A 22,489-nucleotide genomic window follows, 5' to 3' on the forward strand; every position below is an offset into this window, starting at 1 on the left:
GCCCCCTGGCGGGATGGAAGAAACGGGGAGGGGTTGGGGAGGGTGGGGGGGGGCGGGCGCGTTCCCGCGGCCGGGGCCGGTCCCGGTGCGCGGCCCCGCGGAGCAGCAGCGGAGCCGGGTGCGGCTCAGGCCGTTTATTGAGCAGCCGGGGGTGAACGGGGCCGGGGAGGCTCAGAGCCAGTCCCGCGGGCCCGGCCCCTCCCGGCTCAGCAGGCGAACCAAGCGGGCCCGCAGGGTGCCGGGGGGTTTAGGGCCCGGGCGCCCCCCCGGGGGCTCCTCCGCAGCCCCCCGAGCCCAGGGCTGCTGGGGAGGGGGCTGGGGGCTGCCCCGCCGAGGGGCCGGGGAGCTGCGGGGGTCGTAGACGTGAGCAGCCTCGTTGCTGCGGCCCTCGGGGGCTTGGCGAGAACCCAGCTCCCAGCGCCCTTCTTCCTCTTCATCCTCCTCTTCCTCCTCGGCGGGGGCACTGGGTGGCCGCGGCTCGGCGGTGAAGATGTTCTCGTAGAGGTGCTCGGGGGGCGGCTTCCCCCCCGCCACCCAGGGCTCGCCGGGTGCCGCCCGCCCCGTCCCGAAGAGAGGCTGCTGGCCCCGAGCGATGGAGGCGTAGACGATGGGGCCGGGGGGCTCGGGCTCCGAGGGGTGGAAGCACAGACGGGGGGGCGGCGGGTGCGAGGGGGGCTGCGCCCTCCCCACCGGGGGGCTGGGCTGCGGATCCTTGGCCCCCGGGCCCCGGGGAGGGGGCTCGAGGCTCTGCGCCGAGAGCTGGGGCTCGATGGGGTCCTGGCCCTGCTGCTGGGAGGCGATGGCGGCGGCCACGGCACGGCACAGCTCCAGGGCCCGCGGGGTGCTGAAGGTGAAGGTGCCCTCGCCGGAGTCGCTGCGGCGGCCGGCCTCGAAGGAGAAGACGTTCTGCGGGGTTGGGGGGCACGGTGAGGGGCTGGAAGCCGCCGGGGGGGGACACAGGGCACGGGGAGGGCGAGGGGCACCCACCTGATCTTGGCCAAATTTGCGGAGGTAGGGGTAGGGCCAGGTGAGCAGGGGCTGCCGCGACTGCGCGTCCTTCAGCGTCAGGCTCTGGGGCAGGGCGGCCAGCAGGTAGTGCCCGTGGAGGCCGCAGCGAGCGGCAGCGTCCGTGCGCAGCACCAGCACCAGGAAATCGGTCACTGGGGGAGCAGAAGGAGGCCGGGGTCAGCCCCGCTGCGCCCACCCTGAGCCCACCCCGGCCCCGCTGCTGCACGTACGGTCCTGCCGCGAGGAGTAGAGGGAGTTCTCCTCCATGGGGACATCGGGGCTGGGCTGGGGCTTGGCGCTGCCCGGCGCTGCTTGCTTGGTGCCCTGCAACAGAGGGAGGTGAGCGTGGCCCCCCCCAGGGCTCACCAGGGCCGGGAGCAGCGCGAGGGGTGCGGGCGGTACCTGGAAAGCCAGCTGGCAGAGCTGCTCGATCCACTCATCCCGCTGCTCGGCCGCCAGCACGTAGCTCTTCTCGGTGGTGGTGAGGTAGAAAGCGGCGGTGGCTTTGGGGCAGCTCTCGGCCCCCGCGGGGCCCACGGAGACGCAGTCGGAGAGGCGGATGACGCGGCGGGCGCAGCGGCGCAGGGAGGATTTGTCCAGCACCTTGCCCTCGTCCCGCACGTCGAACTTCTCCATGCGGGCCACGCCGGAGGGGCTGGCAGCGAAGAGCTGCGCCCGCACCTTCCTCCAGGAGCGCTGGAGCACAGAAGGGCACAGATACGGGGGAAAAAGGGTCAGCAGAGCTGCCTGCCACCTCCACACTGCCTCTGCAGAGCCCTCTGTGGGCAGGAGCTTTGCTACAAGCGCCCTCAGCATCCCTCGCTGCGGCTCGCTGAGTCCTGAGCTTTGTTCCCCGCTGCAAACGCCGGCCTGCCGCTGCTGCTGCTGCAGCTGAGCCCCGCGAGCTGCTCTCAGGCCGGGCCGCGATGCAAATTAAAGCCATTTTGAGCTGCTGGGGCTCCTGCTGGCAGCCTCGCATCTGCACGGGGCCTCAGCGCAGCCAGGCCCTGCAGCTCGCAGCCCGCTTCCTCCCAGGGGAGCTCTGCGGTACCAGCGCCTTCCCAGCCCGTCATGGAATCGAGGGGGTGCGTGGCCCCCGTGCACCTCGAGGCGCACGGCACAGCCTCCGCCCTGGAAAAAAAACCATGCTGCCGAGCACCCAGCATAGCCGCTGCCTCCCATGCGGCGGGGCACCGGCCCCACGCACGTAGGGACTGCCCGTGGCAGCTCTAGGACTCGTGCTGGGCAGCAAGGAACGAGGACGGGATGGCAGCCCCACACATCCAGCAAGCACGGAGAGGCCCGGGGGCGGTGAACACCCCACTTTGCAGCCCCCTGGCGCTGGAGCCACCCTACAAGGACTGCCACAAAGTCACCCATGGGGTACCCGCAGGACCACAGCACCCGCTGCCCGTCCCAAGCCCTGCAGCGCCGCCCCAGGGCGCTGCTCAGCCCACCCAGACCCCATCCCACGCCCGCTGCCCCCCAGCACACAGGCACGGAGCCGCGCCTCGTTACCACGCCTTTATTCATCAAGAGTCCTGCGGTGAGCAAGCAAGAGGGATGCAGCACGCAGGGCTGAGCACCAGCAGGTGCCTGCATGGATGGGTCCCCTCGGGCGTGGGGGAACCCGCTGGGGGGGGATACAGAGTGCAGGGCCCTCCCTGGGGGGACCCAAAGGGGTTTGGCTCCGTTCCCCCCTTCCCCAGGAACGGGGGGCACAGGCCTAGCATCAAAATAGATGAGGGCAAAGCTTCTATCCAGCCTCACCCCCCACCCCTGCCCTTTACCTTCCCAAATTTGCAGTGCTGCACATAGAGGATGCCATCCTTCACCGGGCTCTCCATGGGCCCCGCGCAGCCCCGGCGGTCAGCGCGAGGCTCCGGGACTCGGGCAGGCAGCGGCACAGAAACGTGACTGCAGCCGAGGTAGCTGCGTGGGGCAGACTTCCTTCTCTGAGAGACTTCCCCTTTTCGGTGTGTGGGATGAGGGGCAGAGGCTGGGCCACGGGAGGTGTCCGTCCGCCCTTCCTCTCGCAGCGGGGCAGCGGGGCAGAACGCGTGCCGCGAGAGCGAGGGAAGCTCTCAGGGGAGCGCCCGACGCGAGCGCAGTACGCGCAGCCCGGCTGCAGCAGGGCTCTTTGGGTGGCAATGGGAACAGCCATGAGCTGAGGATGCACGGAACGAGGTACCGAGGTACAGGGGAAAGGCTTAGAGGGGCTTTGGGGGGCAGTGTGAGAGTCCCTGGACACACCACTGGGCAGGGGGAGCAGTCCCTGGAGCTTCCTCATCCCCCTGGGCACCACCACCTGCTTGCCCAGCACCTCTCAGCAGCGTGCTGCTCCACACGCCTCCTCCTAGGGCAGGAGTTCGGGCTGAAAACAGCCCCAAAACCAGGCCGCAGCAGCACAGGAGAGCCCTCTGGTCCAGGGCTGGGTCTGCGTTTTGGAACGTGAGCCCCGGCTGACAGGGAATCAAAACCCAGGCGGGCTAGAAGTCCATGGAGCTGTGTGCCAGGTAGTCCTTGCGGCCGATGTTGCTGACTTGCTTGGTCTGCATCGCCTCCAGCTTGGGGCAGTCGGTGATGCGATGGCCCAGGCCGCCGCAGAAAGCACAGCCACGTTCCCCTGTAACGGGAGGAACAGGGTCAGGCCGAGCCACCCCGCGAGCAACGGGGGCGCTGCCTGCAGCCCACATCCCTCCGTCGGCCCCACAGAAGTTCCCCGTTCGCAGCCGGGCTCTCTCACCTCCGATCTCCAGCATGGTCTCGTCCCCGCAGTGCAGCACCTGCAGCACGGGTGGCACCTTCTGCTTCGCCTCCAGGAGCAGCGCCTTCAGGTCCATCAGCACCGACTCATCTGGGGGCAGAGACGTGGGTCAGACGCAGCCCCAGCAGGAGCCCGACCCCACAGAGCCCCGAGGATGAGGCACAGGGCCCCAGTTTCCCCTCCCATTACTCATCCCTGCCATGGAAGCATTTCCCTCGCCAAAGCAGGGGCAGCTTTGTCCAGCTGCGTGGGGCTGCAGCCCACCTCGACTCCCCCAGCCCCGACCCTTCTCACCGCAGGCTTTGTTGATGAAGGTGGTGGCGATGCCGGTGTTGCCGGAGCGGCCCGTGCGCCCGATGCGGTGAACTGCAGAGAAGCAGAGAGGGGTCAGGCTCGGGGAAACGCATCCTGACAGCCAGCCCCTGCCCCCACGAGCACCAGGACAGGCGCCCCCACAGCGCCTGTTCCGCACCGTAGTTCTCGATCTCCTCCGGCATGTCGTAGTTGATGACGTGCTGGATGGCCGGGAAGTCCAAGCCCTTGGAAGCGACATCAGTGGCAACCAGGACGTCCTTCTTCCCGTCCCGGAAAGCCTCGATGGCTTTTGTCCGTTCCTCCTGATCTGCAAAGGCCCAGCACAGGAGATCAGCAAGGGGCAGAGCTCCCGCTCCCACCTCCTGCAGCAACCCCTGCGGCCTCAAAGGCGAGCACCACTTGGCCTGCGTGAGGACCCAGGCGTCCTGTCCCCACATAAAAGGGCAGAGGGACCTGCGTGATGTTCACACCCGCAGTGTTCACTCCTAGGACTGCTGACACCAGCGCAGTTTGCCCTCAGACCACCCCAAACCTGGGACCCTACACACTGAGTGGGATCAGACAGGGCCACGTCAGGCTCATGCCTCTCCCCGGCGCTCTCACCAACCTTTTCCCCCGTGGATGGCCACCGCCTCCACCCCCTTGAGCAGCAGGTACTCGTGGATCGCGTCGACGTCTGCCTTCTTCTCCGCGAAGATCAGCACCTGCCACAACACAGATATCTTAGAAAAAGCGGCCTGTGCGTGCTGGCAAAGAGCACGATGCCCTGAGAAACCTGTTCCCTCCCAAACAGAGGCTGCGGCGCGCCCAGGGCAGCCAGAGCGCGTTACTCACGGGTGGGGGAGTCTTCTGCAGGCACTCGAGGAGGTACACCATCTTGGCCTCCTCCTTCACGTACTCCACTTCCTAGGAAGAAGCAAAAAAGATGGGTCAGGCAGGCAGCAGAGAGATTAACCCCTTGGCTGGCAGGGAGAGGTACAGGCGCCCCCAAAAACCATGCTGGGTTCCACACGGGGAGCTCCCAAGCACCTCACCTGCACAACGTCCAGGCTGGCGGCACCTGCTCGCCCTACGTTGATGGTGATGGGCTTCACCAGGGCACTCTTGGCAAAGTTCTGGATCTTCTTGGGCATCGTGGCACTGAAGAGGAGCGTCTGCCGCTGGCCCTGCGTGGGGAACAGGGCACAGGCGAGGACTTAGAGCTCGCCCAAAGAGGTGGGCGTAGGGATCGAGCTTCAGGGCGCTCGTATCCTACCAGCCCAGTACCTTGAAGTAGGAGAAGATGGTGCGGATGTCCCCCTCAAAGCCCATGTCGATCATCCTGTCGGCCTCGTCCAAGGCCAGGTAGCGGCAGATGTCCAAGCTCACCATCTTCTTCTGCAGCAGGTCCATGAGGCGGCCCGGGGTGGCCACCATCATGTGCACGCCACTGAGAGACGAGGAAAGGCAGGGTCAGGAGCCTGGATTGCTGCCCTACACAGCACCCGGGGCCTGGCACGTCCCCTTCGCCCCCACCCCACGCAGGATTTCGCCCCTCAGCCCTCCTGCCACAAAAAATAAGCGTGGCTCCCAACCAGAGCACTTCCTCCCCGCCGGGCCTTACTGTTTGATGGTCTCCATCTGCTCCTTGACGGACATGCCCCCGATGCAGAGGGCGCAGCGCAGCGGGGGCAGCCCGTCCTCCTGCAGCAGGCGGCAGTAGTACTCGATGATGCCGTGCGTCTGCCGGGCCAGCTCCCGCTGCAGAGAGAAAACAAGAGAAAAAAAAATAATTTCTGCACGTTAATTAATTCCCTTCCGCGCAGGGAGAGCCTGAGATGGGTGCTCGACATCGATAACAGCTCCTCCCACCCCCCACCGCGCCCCAGATGCTCACCGAGGGACAGATGATGAGCCCGTAGGGTCCCTCCCGCTTGGAGAAGGGCAGCCTCTTCTCCTGCTCCAGGCAGAACATGATGACGGGGAGGGTGAACACCAAGGTCTTCCCGGAGCCGGTGAAGGCAATGCCAATCATATCCCGTCCCGAGAGGCTGCCGGAGAAACGGGGCTGAGGTGAGCCACGGGGTGACGGGAGGGATCAGGCCTCAAGGCCTGAGCAGGGGGAAGGGGCTCGCTGCCACCAGGGCACGGGGCCCGTTTTACACCGCCTGGTGGGCTGGAGGGAGGGGGAACAACTCCTGGGACATGGCAAGAGCACTCACATCGTTGGGATGCCCTGGATCTGGATGGGCGTTGGCTGCTGGATTCCCTTCTTCTTCAGGCCCCTCAGGATAGCTGTCAGGGAACAGGGGACACGCACACACTCACAACCCAAAGTTCTTCCTCCGTTTTCCCTTTTAATTCCCTCCTCAGCAGCAGCCCTTTGCCCAGCAGCCAGGTGACACAACCATTGTTATGAATTTAAGCTGTGACCCTGCTAACACAGCACAGATCTGACACCTTCACTTGCTGCCAGACACGAGTGTCCCCAGAGAAGCCCCCCCCTGCTCCCACCTGCTGGAAACTTCATCTCCTTGAAGCTCTTGATGGGAGGCGGGATGCCCTCCCCCTCCACCAGGATGTGGTACTTCTTGCGGACGCGATCGTGCCGGGCCTCGGACATGCCCAGGATGTAACGAGGAGCTCTCCAGCTGGGAAGGCAAGAGAACAAAATGCAGGATGTAAAATGTCCAGCGACTTCAGAACCAGCAGCACCAACAGAGGCTGAGGAGAGCTCCCTGTAGAGCTGTTATCCCACTGTGGAAAAGAGCTGACCCCAAGGGGCTTCATAAGCAGACCCAAGCCAGTCCATTAAATACCTCCCCCAACTCCAAGCAGCCCCAAGGTAGCAGCTGAGAACAAACTAGAGATAACGGGTGAACCCCACCAACACATCTGGACACAGCCTGGTTGTTTCCCTGACACTGCAGGGCCTTGAGCAGCGCTGGCTCCTTGAGCTTTCCCCTTTTTTCTCTAACTTATTTTTCCCCAAGATCTGAAAGCTGAGCTCAAGCCTTCAGGTTTTACGTAAATGCATTCTAAGAAGAGTTATTGTATATAAAACAACATCCTGAACAGCTCAGCAGCCTTTGATTTGACATACAGAGGTTCCCAGAAAGACAACTCCCACACTGTGAAACACACCTGGTTTTAATGGGATCATCATAGGTGATGCCCTTCGCCATCTCCTTCACTGACATCAGGGCTGCAAGAACAAGGCCAACACGATCAGAGGGTGCTCTCCACCCCCAGGCAGCAGACATAGGGGCAGTCAGCAAGCCAGCCAGCACCTCCGGGTGCAGGAGTTCCAAGGACTGCAGCCTGCTGGGTCTAGGGGCTCCCAGCCCCTCCCAGCTAAGCCAGGCAGTCAGAGGACAGCTGAGGAGCTCGCAGTGGGATCCCTTTCCCAACCCCGGGGCGGAACATCACCGAGCACTGCACGGCAGGCAGCGCCCCTCCTGCTGCCCGACAGCTCTACAGACGTGCCCACAGCCCACGGAGCTCCCAGCACTCACCTCTGCCCTCCGCCACGCTCTCCAGGATCTTCTCCTCCTCCTTCAGCTGCTTCTCCTTGGCTGACTCCTTCCGAGCTGGGGAGAGCCAGGGAAGCCGTTAGACGGCCCCAGCACCCCCAGGCAGCCACCCAGCCCTGCTGTCAGCTTCCCCCCCCCACCTTCCGCCTTCTCCTTGAGGTGCTGGTGCTGGTCCAGCAGGCTGATGTTAGACTGCGGCCCCAGGGGGATGTCATCCTCGTCGCCGCGCTGCTCCCCGCCGCTGTCCCGCTGCTCCTCCTCCGACACCACCTTCCGCCGCATCTGCAGCAGCTTCTGCAGCTGGGGGGCACCGCGGGGAGGCCGGGTGAGAGGCGCAGCACCGGGACGGGGCCCCCCCGGCGCCCCCCGTGCCCCTCACCCCCCGTTACCATCTGCTGCTTGCGCTGCTTCACCGGCACGTAGGGCACGTAGTCGGCGTCATCCTCCTCCCCGGACAGCTCGGGCGACTCGGCCGCCTCCTCCCGCTGCCGCTGCGGGGAGAAACGAGGTGAGGGCGGGGAGCGGCGGCGGCCCCGGGGGGCTGTGGGGTACCGGGGGGGGGGGGGGGGTCTCGGCCTCACCTTCCTGCCCGCCGCGGCCTCCATGGCGCCGTCGCCCCGGATACAAAATGGCGCCCGGCGGAAGTGCCGCGCTGTCGCCTAGCAACGGCGCGAGCCGCCCCCCTCCTTCCGCATTCGCTACGGGTCGCCTCGGAGGACAAACTGCCTCAGAAGGCGAAAGCTCTCCCTCCTTATCCCCTTTTAGCCCCCCCCCCCCTAGGGCGCAGAACAAAAGCAGCAGAGGCTGGGGTTAAATAAAATAAAAAATTAAAAAGTTCTTTATTGGGTCCAGCACGGGCCTTTCTTCTCCGCGGGGAGCCGGGCGGAGAGGGGCGAGGGGACGGCCAGGGCGGGGGTGACCCCGCGGTGAGGGGGAAGGAAAGGGGCGAAGGGAGCCCCGGGGGTCCCACGGGGCAGGAGAGCACCGGGACCCCCCCCATGGATGGGGGGGGACCCCACAGAGGAGAGCCGGGGGGACCCCCGGGGAGGGCGGTGGCGAGGGGCACAGTGAGGAGAGCGGAGCGGCCGGGGGCGGGGGGCGGCCCCGCGCCTCACTGCGCTGCGCTGGAAGTGGTTTTCTTCAGGGTGAAGTTGGTCCAGTTCACGGCCACCTTCTGGCGCGTCTGCTTGGCAGAGTCCAGACAGAACCTGCCGGGGAAAAGGAGGGAGCCCCCGTGAGCCCGCAGCTCCCCGAACTGCCCCGGGGTGGGAGCCAGCTCCGGGACGTGGCCCCCATCCCGGTCCCGCCTCACCTCTTGAAATACTCCACTTCTCGGTCAGTCTCGTCCATCTCTACCCCGTCTAAGTCCTTGGGCAGGAACACGTCATCTGGCAAGGCAGAGAACACAAGCTCAGCACCACACGGCAGCACACCCCACACCCAGCTCCCTCCCATCACGATTCTCCCAGGGACGGGATTCCCCCACCAGGGCACGGGGACGGGAAGGGGGTGGCAGTGGGCAGGGGAAGGGACTGCAGAAGGGATCCGCTGTCACTCACCGATGGAGGTACTGGATTTCTCCACCTTGTTGCGGCTCTTCCTGCTCTTGCCCTTGGGCTGCGGGGACCCCCCCCGAGCAGTGGGGTGAGGCAGCTGCCGGTCCCCGGGGGCCGCGCTGGGCGGCGGTGCCGGATCCTGCAGCTCAGTTTTACCCTCTCCCCTCCGGCCCTTCCAGTCGCCGCTCCTCTCCTTCTCCTGCCTGGCTCCGCCGCAGCCCCAGGGCTGCCCCTTGCTGCCTTCCAGCACCTCGGTGCAGCCACCTGCCCGCTGCGGCTCCGCAGCGCCGGGCTTCGAAGGGTGCTTGGTTCCCAGCACCTGCCCCTTCGCCCCAGGGCTCTCCAGCCTGGCTTGGCCCCCGGGCACCGCAGCAGCACCGTCCCCCTTCTTGGCCTGCCCGCTCTGCCGCTTATTTTTCCGCTGCCGGCCTCCCGCCGGCGCCTGCTCCGCTGGCTCCAGCCCCTTGGGCTGCGGCCCTTCCTTGGGCTCCGGGCTCAGCCCGCTACTGTCCACGGCGGAGTCCGTGGCCTTGGACTGCACCCAGATCATGCGGGAGAGGCTGGGCACGGCGCTGAGGCGCTTCACCACGCCGTTCTCAGCCGGTGGGGCTGGCGGCGGTGGCTCCCCCGGCCCCTCGCCCCATCGGGGGCCCAGCTCGCCCCGCAGCAGCGCGTGGCTCTTGGCGGGGCCCAGGCTGAGCGGGGCGAGGGCCAGGTCTATGTCCTGCAGGTCGGAGGAGCCGTTGAGGTGGGAGAGCAGGTTCTTCTGCTCCAGGACAGCTGCCTTCTTGGGGAAGTCGTTGACGTCCAGGTTGAGGTCATAGACGCTGAAGCTGGCCCGGATGGAGTCCTTGATGGTGTTCTTGATCTCCTGCAGCCGGCTGCTGAGGAAGCTGTTGACTCGCTCCAGCTCCAGCTCCGGCCACTCCAGCAGCTTCTCCTCGGCCGGCTCCCTGCTCTGGCTGGCTGCAGGGGCGCGCTCTGCACGCTTCTGGGCCTCCGCTTCCAGCTGGGCTTTCTCCTTCTCCTGCAGCACAGGTGAAGATCAAATGGGTCAGAGACAGGCACGCAGGCCACAAGGCTGGCCTTGTCAGGCAGAAAATCGAGGGCCAGTCCTCAGTGTGGCTTTCCCATGTCTTCCACAGCTCCCAGGCTGTCAGGTGTCCTCTGTGGGCACCACAGCAGCCAGCGCTCTGGGCACGAGGCAGCAGCAAACAGCAGAAGCTGTCACAGCACTGCCTCTCTCCACTGCAGAGGCATGGTGTTTATCAGAGCCTCAGACTGCAGCAGGTAGAACAGAGCAGTCTGCCCCCCCCCAGGCGCTTTGGGTACCCTCTGTGTGAACAGAGGTGCGGGGAAGCCCCCCATGGAGCTGGGGGGTAAAGGGGTAGTAAAGGATACAGAACCCAAAAGGATGAAGTGAGAGAAAGCCCTGCAAGGAGCAGTCTTGGCCTGACCTTCCAAGATTTGGACAGGCCTCCTTGCACGCTGTCCCCACCCTGCACAACAGGACGTGGCACAGAGCAGCCCTTCCCTCCGCCCAGCCTCACCTTCTTCTTCTGCTTGTGCCGTGCCCGCTTGGCCGCCTTGGCACTGTTCAGGGGCTTGGGCTCCGTGCTATTGATGTAGTCCAGCAGCTCGTCCACGTTACGGTGGTCCACAGCCGGCTCTCCCGAGCTGCTGTTGTGCCCTAGCTTCTGCGGCAGCTCCTCTTTCCTCTTGGTGAGGCGCGAACGCAGCTTCTCCCGGATCTCGGCGTAGTTGCGGCTTGTGGGAGCGGCTGGGGGCTGCAGGAGGGATGAAACCCGTCAGGTTTGGCAGGCACAGGGACCAGCATGATGCACAGGCAGCCCCAGCTCCCACACAGGTCCCCCACCGCCCTCCGCAGCCGCTCCTGTCCCTGAGGTCTCAGCGGGATGAGTGAGCACAGCCCCTGACAAACTCTTCCAAACAAACTCTTCCTCCTGACAGGCAGGAGGCTGAGTTGAGAACAAGGGGACCAACAAGCTGATGAGGCAGGAGGGAAGTCAACAGGGTGCAGGGGGTACAAATGCTGGCAGAGAACAGCTGTGGCCCAAGCTCCCCACCTTCCCACCCTCCACACGCTGATTTCACAACTTCACAGCACACAGCAGAGCCCGAAGGCTGAAGGTGGCTGCAGAGCAGCCCCTCGCTCACCGCGTTGTGGCCGAAGAACTCGCAGTAGCAGCAGTCGCAGAACTTGCCGTCCTTCTGGTTGGTGGAGGAGGAGGTGCAGGAGCTGCGCTCCGAGCTGCTGTCCTCGTCCTCCCCGAGCCCCTCGTCCGCCTCGCACGGCTGCGGCGGGTGGCAGCTGGTGCCGTTGGGGAACTTGTGCCCTTTGCAAGAGGGGTCCCTGGGGAGAAGGGCAAAGAGGTGAGGGTGAACCCAGGGGCTCAGAATCACCCGGCGCTAGGTGTAGGAGCACCCCTCGACCCCACAGCACAATTTGCAGGGCGGACAAACCCCATCCCCTGCACCCTCCTCCTGCAGTGGAGGAGCCCAGCACTGGCCCTCCACAGGGAGCACTAAGAGGCAGAGAGGGACCAGTGGGGTCAGTGTGTTCCCTTCCCTTCCCAGGCACAGGCAGCCCAAAGAGGGCTGGAGGAGCAGGTGAGCAGAACCAGTGGTCCGTGGGCTTCATCTTCTCAAGGACCTTTGCCCAATCCCTCGGGTCTCACTGATAAAATTCCTGGTGGCCACCAGCAGGCTGGCCAGGCAGCTCCTCTGGGTCTTTTAGCTGGAGGAGGAGCAAGCCAGCAGTGTCTTCTGCACCACAGTACTACAGGACAACCGCCCAGAGAAGACACACGGGGAGAAAACCACCTTAACCCTTGGAAACCGGGGGTCTACGGCAACAGAACCGGCCCGCAAACACGGTCGCTCCCTTCACGTGGAGAAAAGGCCCCTCCTCGGGCAGGGGCTGGAGAAGGGGCGCGTTGGCCAGGAGGAGAGGCTGGCGGCACGCGGGGGTCGCCCACTCACCTGTTCGTGCCGGGCAGCTGGTGGGAGGCGGGCGGAGGGATGAGCGAAGTGCTGCAGTGCCCGTTGCAGGGGTGGGCGCAGCCGGAAAGCGGAGGCGGCATCTTCAGCAGCGGCACGTTGGCGGGGGGCAGGTGGGGGCTCTTGCACGACCCCGGCCCGTGGGAGGCGACGCCAGCGGGAGGGGGCTCGGAGGCTGGTTTCGGGGCTGCCGCCTGCACGCTGGGCGCGGGGAAGAGCGCGGGCTGCGGGGAGGAGCCCGGCGGGACGTGCGGAGGGGAACCGAAGGGCCCCGGGTGGGCAGGGGGCTGCTTGGGGGGCACCAGCGCCGGCGGCTGCGAGGGGAGGCCGGTGGGGCTGTTGGGAGGAGCAGTGAGGTCCGAGTGCTGATGGTGCTCTGAGGAGTGGAAGGCCTCACCTGCGGGCGGGCAGAAGCGGAGCTGGTCAGGTGCCGGCTGCCCTGCGTGGGTCAGGGCCGTGCTCAGGGCCACCCCCCACCCAAAATCACACAGGTCCCTCAGCACGAGGTCTACTCCAGCCTAGAGAAGGCTCCCAGGGCTCTGCTCGTGCCCAGAGGTGCCACAGCACGTCCTCAGCCAGATGCACAGGGAGCAGGACAGGGAGCACCTCTGCTCTCCGGGCTGCTTCTCCACGGGACCAACCCCACCTTGGGACGTGGGCTCGAAGCCATCCCCGCTCCCAAGGAGCCTCGGCAGCCCCTTGTCTCCCCCACAGGACCTGGCCCAGCCCCACACGAGGGGAAAAGAGGAGAAGGCAGCGCAGAGCAGCGGGCTGAGAGGACGAGGCACGCACCTGGCGGGGTGGCCCTCCGGCACATGCTTTTGAACTGCTTGGGCAGCGTCTTGCAGAAGTCGAGTGAGGTAGGCAGAGGCGAGCCCGGGGCGGCGCTGCCGGCTGCGGGGGAGGCCGCGTGGCTGTAGGGACAGCCCTTGAGCCCCGGCGCCGCGGCAGGAGCCTGGCCGACACACTCTGGGGAGAGAGCCAGGCTGGGGTGCTTGTCGCCTGAAAGGAGAGCAGAGCTAGGGCCTGGCTGCTGCCTAGAGTCCCATGGCCTTTTTTTTGGGGGGGAAAGCAGCTCTGCAGCCTTCAGCACTGCACCGATGCTTGCAGTGACCCCGGGGCACGCCGACACGGTGCTGGAGCGGCACTCACGGCAAAGCAGGACGCTCTGAAAGCCCAGCACCTCTGCCCCTGCTGCAGCACAGGCGTGCAGAAACCCAGCCCCCTCCCCTGCCCACCAGGGTGTCCGCCAAAAAGCAGCCTCAGCCAAGGTCCAGGGAGAAAGACCCGCTCAGCCCCGCAGGGGTTCAACTCACCTAGCGCAGCAGGGGGGGCCCCGAGGGGACTGCCCTGCGCCGCCCCGTTGGTGTGCGGCGAGTTCCAGAGCCCCGAGAGCTTGTGAGCAGACAGGAAAGAGCTGGGGTCCCAGTCCCCTGAGTTCCCGTGGCACGAGGAGGAGGAGGAGGAGGTGGAAGAGGAAGAGGAGTGGGAGCCACCCCCACAAGACTGCGACTTGCAGGACGTGTGGGACAACGAGACCTGGAGGGGAAAACACAGGGTGAAGCAGCAGCGGGGTCTTGGGGGGGGGGCGGCGGGAGGTCCCACGGTGTTGGGGCCAAGACCCCCTCCGCTGCTCCAAGCCCCTGCTCCCGCCTACCGCCAGGGCCTGCTCCTGCACCGCCCGCCGCTCTTCCTCCTCCACGCTCTTCTGGCAGCTCTGGCAGATCCACAGCGGCATTTCTCCCAGGAGGTTCTGCACCAGCGTTGGCACGAAGTCCGGCGGCAGCCTCTCGCCGGGGGAAACCAGCCCGTTGTGGGACGGCCCCCCCCAGTCCTTGCGCTCGCGGTGGCACAGCAGGCAGCACGTCTGCACCGACTGGTTGGCGGTGGGCAGCCCCTGCGGGAGGGGACACAAGGGCCACGAGTCAGCCCCGGGGGCACGGCACGGCACGGCTGGCACCGGGGCAGCCCTAGGGACGCTGGCATCAAACCGGAGCGCTTCTCGCAGGCTACACGTGGGTGCACGCACGGTCCCAGCGGGGCAGAGCAGCCTCTGGTTTAAGATGTGCCAGCTGGGAGCATCGCAGCCCACGGGAGGGCCACGAGAGGCAGTGCCACCAGCAGCAGCACCACGCCAGCCTGCGAGGCCACCAGCAGCTCCCCCTGCACTTGCGCTACCACGGGACCGAGAAAACTCCCCAGGCAGAGCAGGACCCACAGATGTCACCCTGTAGGGCCAGACCGGGGATCCCGCAGCCACCACGCTCCCTCCTCACCCATCGCAGACCCCCTTCCCCAGCACCCACACCCTCCGAGCCCCCCCGCCCGCCTCTTTGTTCCGCACACCCATCGGCGAGGATGCGCCAGGGCGGGGAGCAGCCCCCCGGTGCTCTCCGTACGGGGGGAGGACGGGTCGGGGCTGGCAGCCCGGTGTGTGGGGACCCCATCCCGCGGGCTCTCCGCGCCGAGCCCAGCGCTGCGCGGGGGCCCCCATTGTCTGCGGCTGCGGCGGGCCCCGCCACAATGGGCGCAGGCTGAGCCGCTGCTGCCAAACAGATGGCGGCCCCCGGGCTCAAGGTGACGCTAAGGTCAGAGGCCATGGGGAGGCTGGGGGGGGGGGGGGAGGCGCGCAGCCCCCTCCCCACAGCGCCCGGCTGGGAGGCTGCGGGTTGGAGGGGGGGGGCGGTGGCTGCGGGACCACCCCGCGCTGCAGCGGGGGCAGGTGGTGGGTGCTGTATGGGATGCTTTAGGGGATGCTGGAGGGGATGCTGGAGGGGATGGCGCTGCCCAGGGCGCCCAGCACACCCCATGCACACCCACCACAGCCCCGCGCCCCCCAGCCCCGCTGCGTGCCCCATAGCGGGCGGCAGCGCCCTGGGGCCAGCCCACCCTAAAGAGCTGCGGATCCCCGGGCACAGTTCGCTGGGGAGGGGGGCACCCCCAAACCCTGATATGGGGGGGGGTCACACCGCACCCCCAGCACCCCCGAGGGGTGGGGGGCGGCTGCACGGCGGTGCCAGCACACGGGGGCTGCAGGCGAGCACCGACGGCTCGGGGAGCGCCCCCCCAGCGCTACCGGGCACCGGGGGGCGGCCCCGAGCAGCGCGGAGCCCCCCGCGCCCCCCGTCGGGGCACCGCGAGCCGCCGCCGTCCCCGCCCCACCGGGCACCCCCCGGGCACCCCCCGCCGGTTCCGCACCCCCCCGTTTCGCCCCTCCCGGTACCTGCGGGGCTGCTCTGCCCGGCTCGGCGCTGCCGCCCGCCGCCGCCACCACCTCAGACGGGGCGGGAGGTTCCGTGGATGAAGAGGAGGAGGAGGAGGAGGAGGAGGAGGGGGGGGGGGGCGGCGGCGGCGGCGTCGGGGTGGGGGCGGCGGGGGTCGCCCCGACGGCTCCCCCGGGGCGTTCTCGGCGGGTGGCGGAGCCGCCGGGAGCCGCCGCCGCCTTGTTCCGCCTGCGAGTCATGGCGAGCCCGGCCCGGTGCCCGCCGCAGACAGGACAACAGCCAATATGGCGGCGCGGCCCGGCCGGCCCCTGCCCGGGGGGGGGCGGCCCGGCGAGGCGAAGCCGCCGCCGCCATTTCCCGAGCGGGCAGCGCCGCGCACCGGGGCGCCGCCCCGCGGCCGGAGGAGGCTCGACGGGAGCCGCCGCCACTCGCCGGGCCCTGCCCGCCCCTCAAAACTCCGGGTTTGGGGCTTGGAGGTGCCCGGGGGGGGGCCCCCTCGAGCCCCCAGCCCTAATTCCGAGCGCTGCCCGCTCGCGGTACCGGGACACGGGGCATAGGCACGGTGCCCCGGTATGGGCCCCCCCCCCCGGACCGGCCGTGACTCAGGGACTTCCCCCCGCCCCGCTGCGTCCCGGTGGATTTTTGGCTGATGAATTGGGCTAATTAAGCTCTGAGCCATCGCAATTAGCGCCGTCCGCAACGTCCTGGGGCACGGTGCCGTGCGGGAGCGGCTCGCCCTGCTGCCCACGGACGGCGGGGGCGGGCACCGGAGGGGGCACGGGGGGAACCGGGAGGAGCGGGGAGAGAACCGGGCACCGACACCGGGCACCCCGCCCGCCCCGACGGGGAGCCGCCTGCTGTGAGACGGCAGCGAGGAACCGGCCCGTCGGGGGGACACCGCCTCCCGGTACCGGGCACCGGGCAAGCCCCGGGTCCCTGCTCGCGGGCCGGGCCGGGCGTGGCGAGCAGGGGTGCGACGGGGTCCGTCCGGCCGTGTCCCCGCGGCCGTAGACCCGAAGGTGGGCGGACACCGCCCCGTCACGCCCCCGGGCGGTGCCCGGTGCCGGCCCGCCCCGTCGGCGAGCGGCGGGCTCGGGGAGCCGGGCGGCGGCGGCGGCGGCGGCAGAGCTCCTGGTCGCGCCATGCTGCCCGCCGCCCTCCGGAGGTGGCTGCACCGGCCCAAGGTGAGAGCGGCGGCGGCGGACACCGCCACCCGCCCCGTCGGGGCCACCGGGAACCGTGCCGGGAACGGGGCGGCCGCCAGCCCCGGCGCCCCCGGAGCGGCGACCCCCGCGTACCGGGGCCGGTGGGCACCGGGGGCTGCACCGGGGCGGGGGGCGGACGGATCCCCGTCGGGGGGAGCGCTGCCGGTGCTACCGGGAGGGCAACGGGGGCGGCCCCGGGGCTACGCTGCGGAGGGAGGGGGCAACCCCGGGGGGCACCGGGGCCGGGCAGCGGGACTCGGGGGCTCGCCGCGACGCCGGTGGGTGCCGGGAGCCCGGCGGGGCTTGGCCCTCCCGGGGCAGGGCGGAGGAGGGAGCGGTGCCGGCGGGCCCGGCCGGTGACTCACGGGAGCGGGACGGGACCGGGCAGCTCCACGCCCGCCCCAGCGCCGCCGGCACCGGGCCTCGGCACCCCCAGCCCTGCGGGCCCGGCCCTGCGGAGAGATTTAGGGAGCAGCGGGGCACGGAGCTCTCGTATCCCGGTGCCCACCGTGCTCCTTGCCTGTGAACCTTCCCGCGGACCTTTCACCCGGTCCGGTGTTTACAGCTGCGCACGGATCCGTGCCCACGCTCGCGGGATGCAGGCGAGCTTGTTCATCCTGCTCTGCCCTGGGGAAACTGAGGCACGGCTGGGTGGGGACGGCCGCCTCGGCCGGGAGCGCTCGGCACGGGGCTGCCCTGCTGGGAGCAGGACCCCAGGCGGTGCCCTGCGGCGTGGCACCCCCCCTGTGGCACCCCCAAATTGCCCCTCTGCTCTCCCCGCAGCGCTCCGACCCCCGGCTGCTCTCGCAGTTCTTCTTCGCCGACGAGCGGGTGACGCGGGTGGTGGCCGAGATCAACGGGCTGGACGCCGAGCTGGACCCGCAGCAGTACCTGGTGCTCCTCAACCAGCTCCACCTCAGCCAGGTACGGCGCGGGGGGCCCCCCCCGGTGCAATCCCCGGTCCCCCGGGGGTGGGGGGTGGCTGTGGATGATGCCCGTGCCCTCCCCAGGCTCACCTGCTGGCCGTCATCGAGCGCATCATGGAGGAGTGCATCCCCACGCAGCGGCACAGCCGCGACTACCTGGTCAAGTTCCCCGAGGAGCTCTTGGTGGACAACCTGGGCAACCACATGCTGTTCGCCGCCGAGGTGAGCCCTGCGCCCCGGGGAGGGGGCGATGGAGGCCGGGTCCCCCAAGCTGGGAGGGCGAGGGGCGCACCCCGCCGCGGGCAGACCCCCGGGGGCCGGCTCCTGACCCCCCCCCCCCGGGTCCCGGCAGTGTCTCCTGGCGGGGACCTTCATCGAGGTGGAGGAGGCAGAGGGGGCGCAGCTGCGGCCGCGGGCCAGGAACCTGCTGTGCAGCCTGGAGCTGGTGCGCACGGTGCTGCGGGAGCAGAGCCTGAGCCAGCCCGGCACCTACCCCGAGCCCGTGCGGGCGGCGCTGGTGCAGTTTGACCGGCTCTTCGCGGAGTTCGAGCTCAGGTGGGGGCCGGGATGATGGGGTGGGGGGTCCTTTTGGGAGGCTGGTGGCACCTCACGGTCCCCCCGCCCTGGCTCTCCAGCTACGTGTCCTCGCTGGTGGCCGTGAAGTCCCCCGAGGAGATCTACAGGCAGCAGGAGATCATCGTGCTCTTCTGCGAGACGGTGGAGAGGTGAGGGGGCACGGCACGCGGGGAGGGGGGCACTGGGGCTCTGAGCCCCCCGGTGTTGCCCCAGCCCCGCTGTAAGGCTGTGTCCCCCCCCGACAGAGCCCTGCGCTCGGGGTACCTGACCCAGGAGATGATCGACGGCTACGAGCCGCTGCTGATGTTCACCATCCCGCGCCTGGCCATCATCAGGTGGGTGCAGCCCCCTGCAGACGGGGTGCCCGGGGGTGCCCCGCGCCAGCAGCCACCCCGTGTCCCCGTGTCACACGCCGTCCCCTTCGCAGCGGCCTCCTCATCTACCCCGAGGGTCCCCTCAGCCTGGAGCGCGGCCCCGAGCAGATGTCGCGGGTGTTCAGCCCCTTCTACAACCTCCTGAAGAAGATCAGGTATGGGGGCAAAAAGGGGGGTGGTGGTGGGGAGGTGACACGGGGCTGACCCTGTCCCCTCGCCGCAGGGACCTGCTGCGGGTGCTGTCGGCGGAGGAGCTCTGCCTGCTGGAGAGGAGCCTGTGCGCGGCCGAATCCGAGGATCCCCGCGGCCCGGCCACCCCTCCGACCTGGGGGGCAGCCATGCCCGGAGCGAGCCCCCCGGCTCCATGGGGTCTCCTGGAAGCCCCCCACACCTGCACGGGGCGGTTGGGCCCCCCCGATGCTGTGGAAAGCCCCGGCACAGACAGGCACGTGGGGGTCTGCGTGGGGAGGGAGCGGGGCCCGATTTTTCGTGCCGCCCCGTGGGTAACCATCGCCTCCCCCCGCACAGCCCCCAGCCCCCCAGAAGTAGCCCAGGGCCACGGCTCGAGGCCCCGCCGGGTGCCCGCTGGTCGGAGCTGCGCTCGCACTACAGCAGCACCAAGGACATGCTGCACACCCTTTTCGTCTGCATCTCAGGTGAGTGAGCGCCTCGCCGCCCCCCCGGCCACCCCCCTGACCCCCCGGCAGCACCCAGAGCCCCGCTGTCGCGGCGCAGGGGTGGCCGATCAGCTGCAGACCAACTTCGCCAGCGACCTGCGGAGCATCTTGAAAACGGTCTTCAAGATCGTCGCCTCGCAGGGGGACCCCTCGGAGGATTTGGGGACCAGCAGTGAGTAACGGGGCATGGGGCACGGCTCCTCGCCTCCGGGCAAGACGGGGCCGTGACAGCAGGCGTGGGGACGGTGTGACCGCAGCACCTGGAAACTGAATCTGCTTTCCTTGTCCCCGCAGAAGAGGACAGCGAGCTGCTCGTGGGTGATGCACCCCGAGTGGCTGACTGCCCCCTGTGCCACAGCCCCACGGAGGGAGCCGCGCTCCGGAGGGCAGGTGAGGGGTGAGCGGGGCTGCCCTGGGCTGGGGCACGGTGCCGGCCTGGTGGCACCACAGGGCTGGGGACGTTGCTGTGGCTGACGATGAGGCTATGTGGGGGCTTTCAGCTTTGTGTTTTTCCCAGCAGGAGCCCACGGCCGGCCCGAGTGGGTGCCGGACAGCACGTGCAGCCAGTGCTGTGCCTGCCGTGCGCCCTTCACCCTGCTGCGCCGACGGCACCACTGCCGCAGCTGCGGGAAGGTAATGGGGGGGCTGGGGCCGGGCAGGGGGCTGCGGGGGTCCTGGAGCTGCTCAGCACCTCCCCGTCCCTGTGCCCACAGATCTTCTGCGCCCGCTGCTCGCCGCACACGGCTGCACTGCCGCACTACGGCCAGCTGAAACCCGTGCGTGTCTGCACACACTGCTACGCCGTGCACCTCTCCCCTGCGCCCCGGCGCTCCCGGAGCCGGTGAGGATCCCCCGGCTGCAGGACCTGGCTCCGTAGGAGGACACGGGACCGCTGGGAGCGGCTGTGCCGAGGCTGCAGAGCGGCTCCACGGCGGTAGGGCTCCGTGCCCGGCACCGTGCTGTGCCGGTGGGGCCGCGGTGGGCGCAGGACCGCCTCACCCCGCGCGCGGTGGCCGTGCCCCCGCTCCCGGTGGGGCTCCCGGTGCCGCGACCAGGCTCCTGCTGCGGGGCCGGAGCTCTGCCTGGTGCCGTTTTTGCTTCGTTGCGTTTTCTCAGCTGAACTTTGGCTGCTGCTGGGCCCAGGGCAGAGTCTCCCCCGCCCCCGGGGCCCGTCCTGAGCCGTGCAAACAGCCCTCACATGACGGCGGGGCCGCCCGCGCCCCGGGGTGCGGCACAGGGGGGGCTGCCTGCCCCCTGGGGACCCCCCCGGCGCTCCCTTCCAGCGGGGGCAGGTTCCAATAAAGAGCTCTGAGCGCTGTGTGCTGCTGCCCGGCTGTGCTCTGCGGGGCTGGGGGGCGGCGGGCACCCATGGGGGTGGTGGGGCACCCATGGGTGCGCGGGGCGGGGGGTGAGGGTGCCCCGTCTGGCAGTGGGGTGGGGGCGAGGAGGGAGAGCGGCCGCGCTGGGCACGGGCTGGGCACGGGCTGGGCGGCAGCGCTGCTGTGCACGCGCCCTCGTGCACGCGCACGTGTGCACACCCCCACGTGCACGCGCAGGTGAGCGCACACCCACCCACCCACACACGCGCGCTCACCCACCCAGGTGCGCCCCGGCCCCTTTAAGGAGCGTGGCTTTTACCCAGCGGAGTGGGCGTGGCTAACACCGTGTGGGCGTGTCCACCGCGCGGTGGGCGTGTCCTCCCCTTGGCCCCGCCCCTTCCCGCCGATTCAAATTTGAAGCCGCCGCTTTCCCGCGCGAACGTGCCGCCCCGGCGCGCCGACGTCATCCCCGCGGGGCGCGGCGGGGCCAATAGGAACGCGCCCCCGGCCGCTTGGCCCCGCCCCCCTCCGCGCGTCCGCCCCCCCCAGGCATGGATCCCGCGGGCGGCAGCATCCAGGCGCTGCTGCGGGCGGCCGAGTTCCTGGAGCGCCGGGAGCGCGGCACCGCCACCGGCACCGGGACCGGCACCGGGAGGAGCAACCGGGCCCCGACGGCACTCGCGGAGGCCGAGCACGGCTACGCCTCGCTCTGCCCCGCCCGGGCCCGGCAGGCGACGGGCGGCGATCGGTGAGCGGGGGGAACCGGGAGGGCGCACGGGGAGCCCGGTGCCGGTACCGGGAGCTCGGTGCCGGTACCGACCGCCCCCCGCTGTCCCGCAGGTCGGTGCACAACGCGCTGGAGAAGCACAGGTAGGGGTGCGGGGGGTACCGGGAGCGGGGCTGGTACCCGGTACCGGGGGTGGGGGGGGGTCCCGGGCTGTTCCCCCCTCTGCTGAGCGCCGCCCGCCCCGGCCGCAGGCGAGCCCAGCTCCGGCGCTGCCTGGAGCAGCTGAAGCAGCAGGTGCCCGCCGGTACCGGCACCCGGCCCACCACGCTGAGCCTCCTGCACCGCGCCCGGCTGCACATCCAGGTGAGCCCGGCACGGTGCAAGGTGCTGTGACCCCCCCCGTCCCCGTCCCGTCGCCCCGAGCCCGGTGACAGCCCCCCCTACACACCCACCCCGTTCCCCCCAGCGGCTGCAGGAGCAGGAGGTGAGGGCGCGGCGGGTGAAGGAGCGGCTGCGCAGCCAGCAGCAGAGCCTGCGGCAGCGCCTGGAGCGGCTGCTGGGCCCCGCGGGCAGCGAGCGGCTGCGGGCGGACAGCCTGGGGGCGGACAGCCTGGACTCATCCCGGCTCTCCGAGCACTCGGGCTCGGACGGAGGTCAGTGCGGGGAGCGGGGTTGGGGCTGTGGGGGGGTTGCGGGGCGGCTGCCAGGTGCTGACCCTCGCTGCCGTGCGCAGAGGAGGCCGAGGTGGACGTGGAGGGCGCGGTGTTCGGCACGGAGCTGCCGCCGCTGGCCGCCTTCAGCACCGGGAGGGACCACAGCTACTCCAGCCCCCGCGGGGCCTGGTCCTGACAGCGCCGCCTTCCGCACCCTGCTGGCCTCCTCCTGCTGGAAATGCTGCTGCCGGCCTCGCCGCCCGGGCACAGGACACCAGGGGACACCAGGCAGAGCCGGGCATGGCGCGGCTAACGGGCCCCGCTGTGCACAGCAAAGCACTTCGAGGGGGGCGGAAGAGGCGCTGGCAGCCGGCCCGGCTGTGGCGGGGATACAGCAGAGCCTGAAGCTGCCTGCAGCTGGCAGCGGGCAGCACCCAGCCCCGCCAGGCACGGCTACCAGCCCGCTCCGCCGCCCGCCGGGGCCAGGAAGGGGAAGTGAGTGCGCCGAGCACCTCGCCCGCACGCCCCCCGCGCCGCCCCGGCCCCCCTCCCCTGTACATACCCGACACTCTCCCAGTAAAGGCACTTGGTCCAACCCGCCTCCGCCTCCTCACGGCTATTCTTGCACC

At 69.3% G+C, this 22,489-nt stretch overlaps 5 protein-coding genes across 6 annotated transcripts; 2 read left to right on the top strand and 3 right to left on the bottom strand.

Annotated features, from left to right (window-relative positions):
- Positions 1 to 59: 59 nt before the first annotated feature.
- On the bottom strand, positions 60 to 2,933 carry DOK3 (docking protein 3). The gene is made up of 5 exons (XM_082771786.1): positions 2,799 to 2,933; positions 1,411 to 1,704; positions 1,239 to 1,332; positions 988 to 1,160; positions 60 to 906 (listed from the first exon to the last, which is right to left on the bottom strand). The coding sequence occupies exons 1-5, from the start codon at positions 2,853 to 2,855 to the stop codon at positions 172 to 174; spliced, it is 1,353 nt and encodes a 450-aa protein (XP_082627912.1). The 5' UTR covers positions 2,856 to 2,933; the 3' UTR covers positions 60 to 171.
- DDX41 (DEAD-box helicase 41) lies at positions 2,863 to 8,224 on the bottom strand. Its single transcript, XM_082771771.1, has 17 exons — positions 8,184 to 8,224; positions 7,992 to 8,093; positions 7,743 to 7,902; positions 7,585 to 7,659; positions 7,214 to 7,274; positions 6,584 to 6,720; positions 6,292 to 6,364; positions 5,967 to 6,120; positions 5,694 to 5,830; positions 5,357 to 5,519; positions 5,125 to 5,256; positions 4,925 to 4,996; positions 4,698 to 4,794; positions 4,248 to 4,397; positions 4,070 to 4,141; positions 3,755 to 3,865; positions 2,863 to 3,634 (listed from the first exon to the last, which is right to left on the bottom strand). Exons 1-17 carry the CDS (start codon positions 8,205 to 8,207, stop codon positions 3,498 to 3,500), a joined length of 1,857 nt encoding a protein of 618 aa, XP_082627897.1. The 5' UTR covers positions 8,208 to 8,224; the 3' UTR covers positions 2,863 to 3,497.
- A 230-nt stretch (positions 8,225 to 8,454) lies between these two features.
- On the bottom strand, positions 8,455 to 15,757 carry FAM193B (family with sequence similarity 193 member B; the record flags this gene model as incomplete). The annotated part of the gene is given in 11 exon segments (XM_082771747.1): positions 8,455 to 8,810; positions 8,915 to 8,990; positions 9,162 to 10,185; positions 10,709 to 10,945; positions 11,337 to 11,532; positions 12,162 to 12,576; positions 12,972 to 13,181; positions 13,496 to 13,718; positions 13,837 to 14,076; positions 15,403 to 15,727; positions 15,729 to 15,757. Coding segments are annotated over 11 exon segments (3,072 nt in total). The 3' UTR covers positions 8,455 to 8,713.
- A 454-nt stretch (positions 15,758 to 16,211) lies between these two features.
- LOC309883568 (lateral signaling target protein 2 homolog) lies at positions 16,212 to 20,473 on the top strand. The gene is made up of 13 exons (XM_082771779.1): positions 16,212 to 16,587; positions 17,392 to 17,532; positions 17,619 to 17,756; positions 17,887 to 18,089; positions 18,170 to 18,259; positions 18,356 to 18,445; positions 18,538 to 18,639; positions 18,708 to 18,929; positions 19,013 to 19,140; positions 19,220 to 19,333; positions 19,456 to 19,551; positions 19,682 to 19,794; positions 19,875 to 20,473. Exons 1-13 carry the CDS (start codon positions 16,546 to 16,548, stop codon positions 20,004 to 20,006), a joined length of 1,611 nt encoding a protein of 536 aa, XP_082627905.1. The 5' UTR covers positions 16,212 to 16,545; the 3' UTR covers positions 20,007 to 20,473.
- A 422-nt stretch (positions 20,474 to 20,895) lies between these two features.
- On the top strand, positions 20,896 to 22,414 carry MXD3 (MAX dimerization protein 3). 2 transcript variants are annotated; one of them, XM_082771796.1, is made up of 5 exons: positions 20,896 to 21,228; positions 21,321 to 21,350; positions 21,459 to 21,570; positions 21,674 to 21,860; positions 21,941 to 22,414. In XM_082771796.1, exons 1-5 carry the CDS (start codon positions 21,032 to 21,034, stop codon positions 22,054 to 22,056), a joined length of 642 nt encoding a protein of 213 aa, XP_082627922.1. In that variant the 5' UTR covers positions 20,896 to 21,031; the 3' UTR covers positions 22,057 to 22,414. The 2 variants fall into 2 exon arrangements, with proteins under 2 accessions (XP_082627922.1, XP_082627923.1); XM_082771797.1 differs by having other exon boundaries at positions 21,683 to 21,860.
- The last annotated feature ends 75 nt before the right edge of the window (positions 22,415 to 22,489 follow it).

This window comes from Aythya marila, assembly GCF_965140915.1.
Source record: "Aythya marila genome assembly, chromosome: 14".
Lineage (NCBI taxonomy): Eukaryota > Metazoa > Chordata > Aves > Anseriformes > Anatidae > Aythya > Aythya marila.

Excerpts from the sequence above, each read along its gene's own strand:
- DOK3 (XM_082771786.1), bottom strand. The coding sequence starts at position 2,855 with ATGGAGAGCCCGGTGAAGGATGGCATCCTCTATGTGCAGCACTGCAAA. Across the intron at positions 1,705-2,798 it reads AGCACTGCAAATTTGGGAAG|CGCTCCTGGAGGAAGGTGCG; the intron begins GTAAAGGGCAGG and ends TCTGTGCTCCAG. Across the intron at positions 1,161-1,238 it reads CTACTCCTCGCGGCAGGACC|TGACCGATTTCCTGGTGCTG; the intron begins GTACGTGCAGCA and ends CTGCTCCCCCAG.
- DDX41 (XM_082771771.1), bottom strand. The coding sequence starts at position 8,207 with ATGGAGGCCGCGGCGGGCAGGAAG. Across the intron at positions 4,997-5,124 it reads CCAGCCTGGACGTTGTGCAG|GAAGTGGAGTACGTGAAGGA; the intron begins GTGAGGTGCTTG and ends GCTTCTTCCTAG. Across the intron at positions 3,866-4,069 it reads CTTCATCAACAAAGCCTGCG|ATGAGTCGGTGCTGATGGAC; the intron begins GTGAGAAGGGTC and ends CTCTGCCCCCAG.
- LOC309883568 (XM_082771779.1), top strand. The coding sequence starts at position 16,546 with ATGCTGCCCGCCGCCCTCCGGAGGTGGCTGCACCGGCCCAAG. Across the intron at positions 17,757-17,886 it reads ACATGCTGTTCGCCGCCGAG|TGTCTCCTGGCGGGGACCTT; the intron begins GTGAGCCCTGCG and ends GGGTCCCGGCAG. Across the intron at positions 18,446-18,537 it reads CCGCGCCTGGCCATCATCAG|CGGCCTCCTCATCTACCCCG; the intron begins GTGGGTGCAGCC and ends TCCCCTTCGCAG.
- MXD3 (XM_082771796.1), top strand. The coding sequence starts at position 21,032 with ATGGATCCCGCGGGCGGCAGCATCCAGGCGCTGCTGCGGGCGGCCGAG. Across the intron at positions 21,229-21,320 it reads CAGGCGACGGGCGGCGATCG|GTCGGTGCACAACGCGCTGG; the intron begins GTGAGCGGGGGG and ends GCTGTCCCGCAG. Across the intron at positions 21,571-21,673 it reads GCGCCCGGCTGCACATCCAG|CGGCTGCAGGAGCAGGAGGT; the intron begins GTGAGCCCGGCA and ends CGTTCCCCCCAG.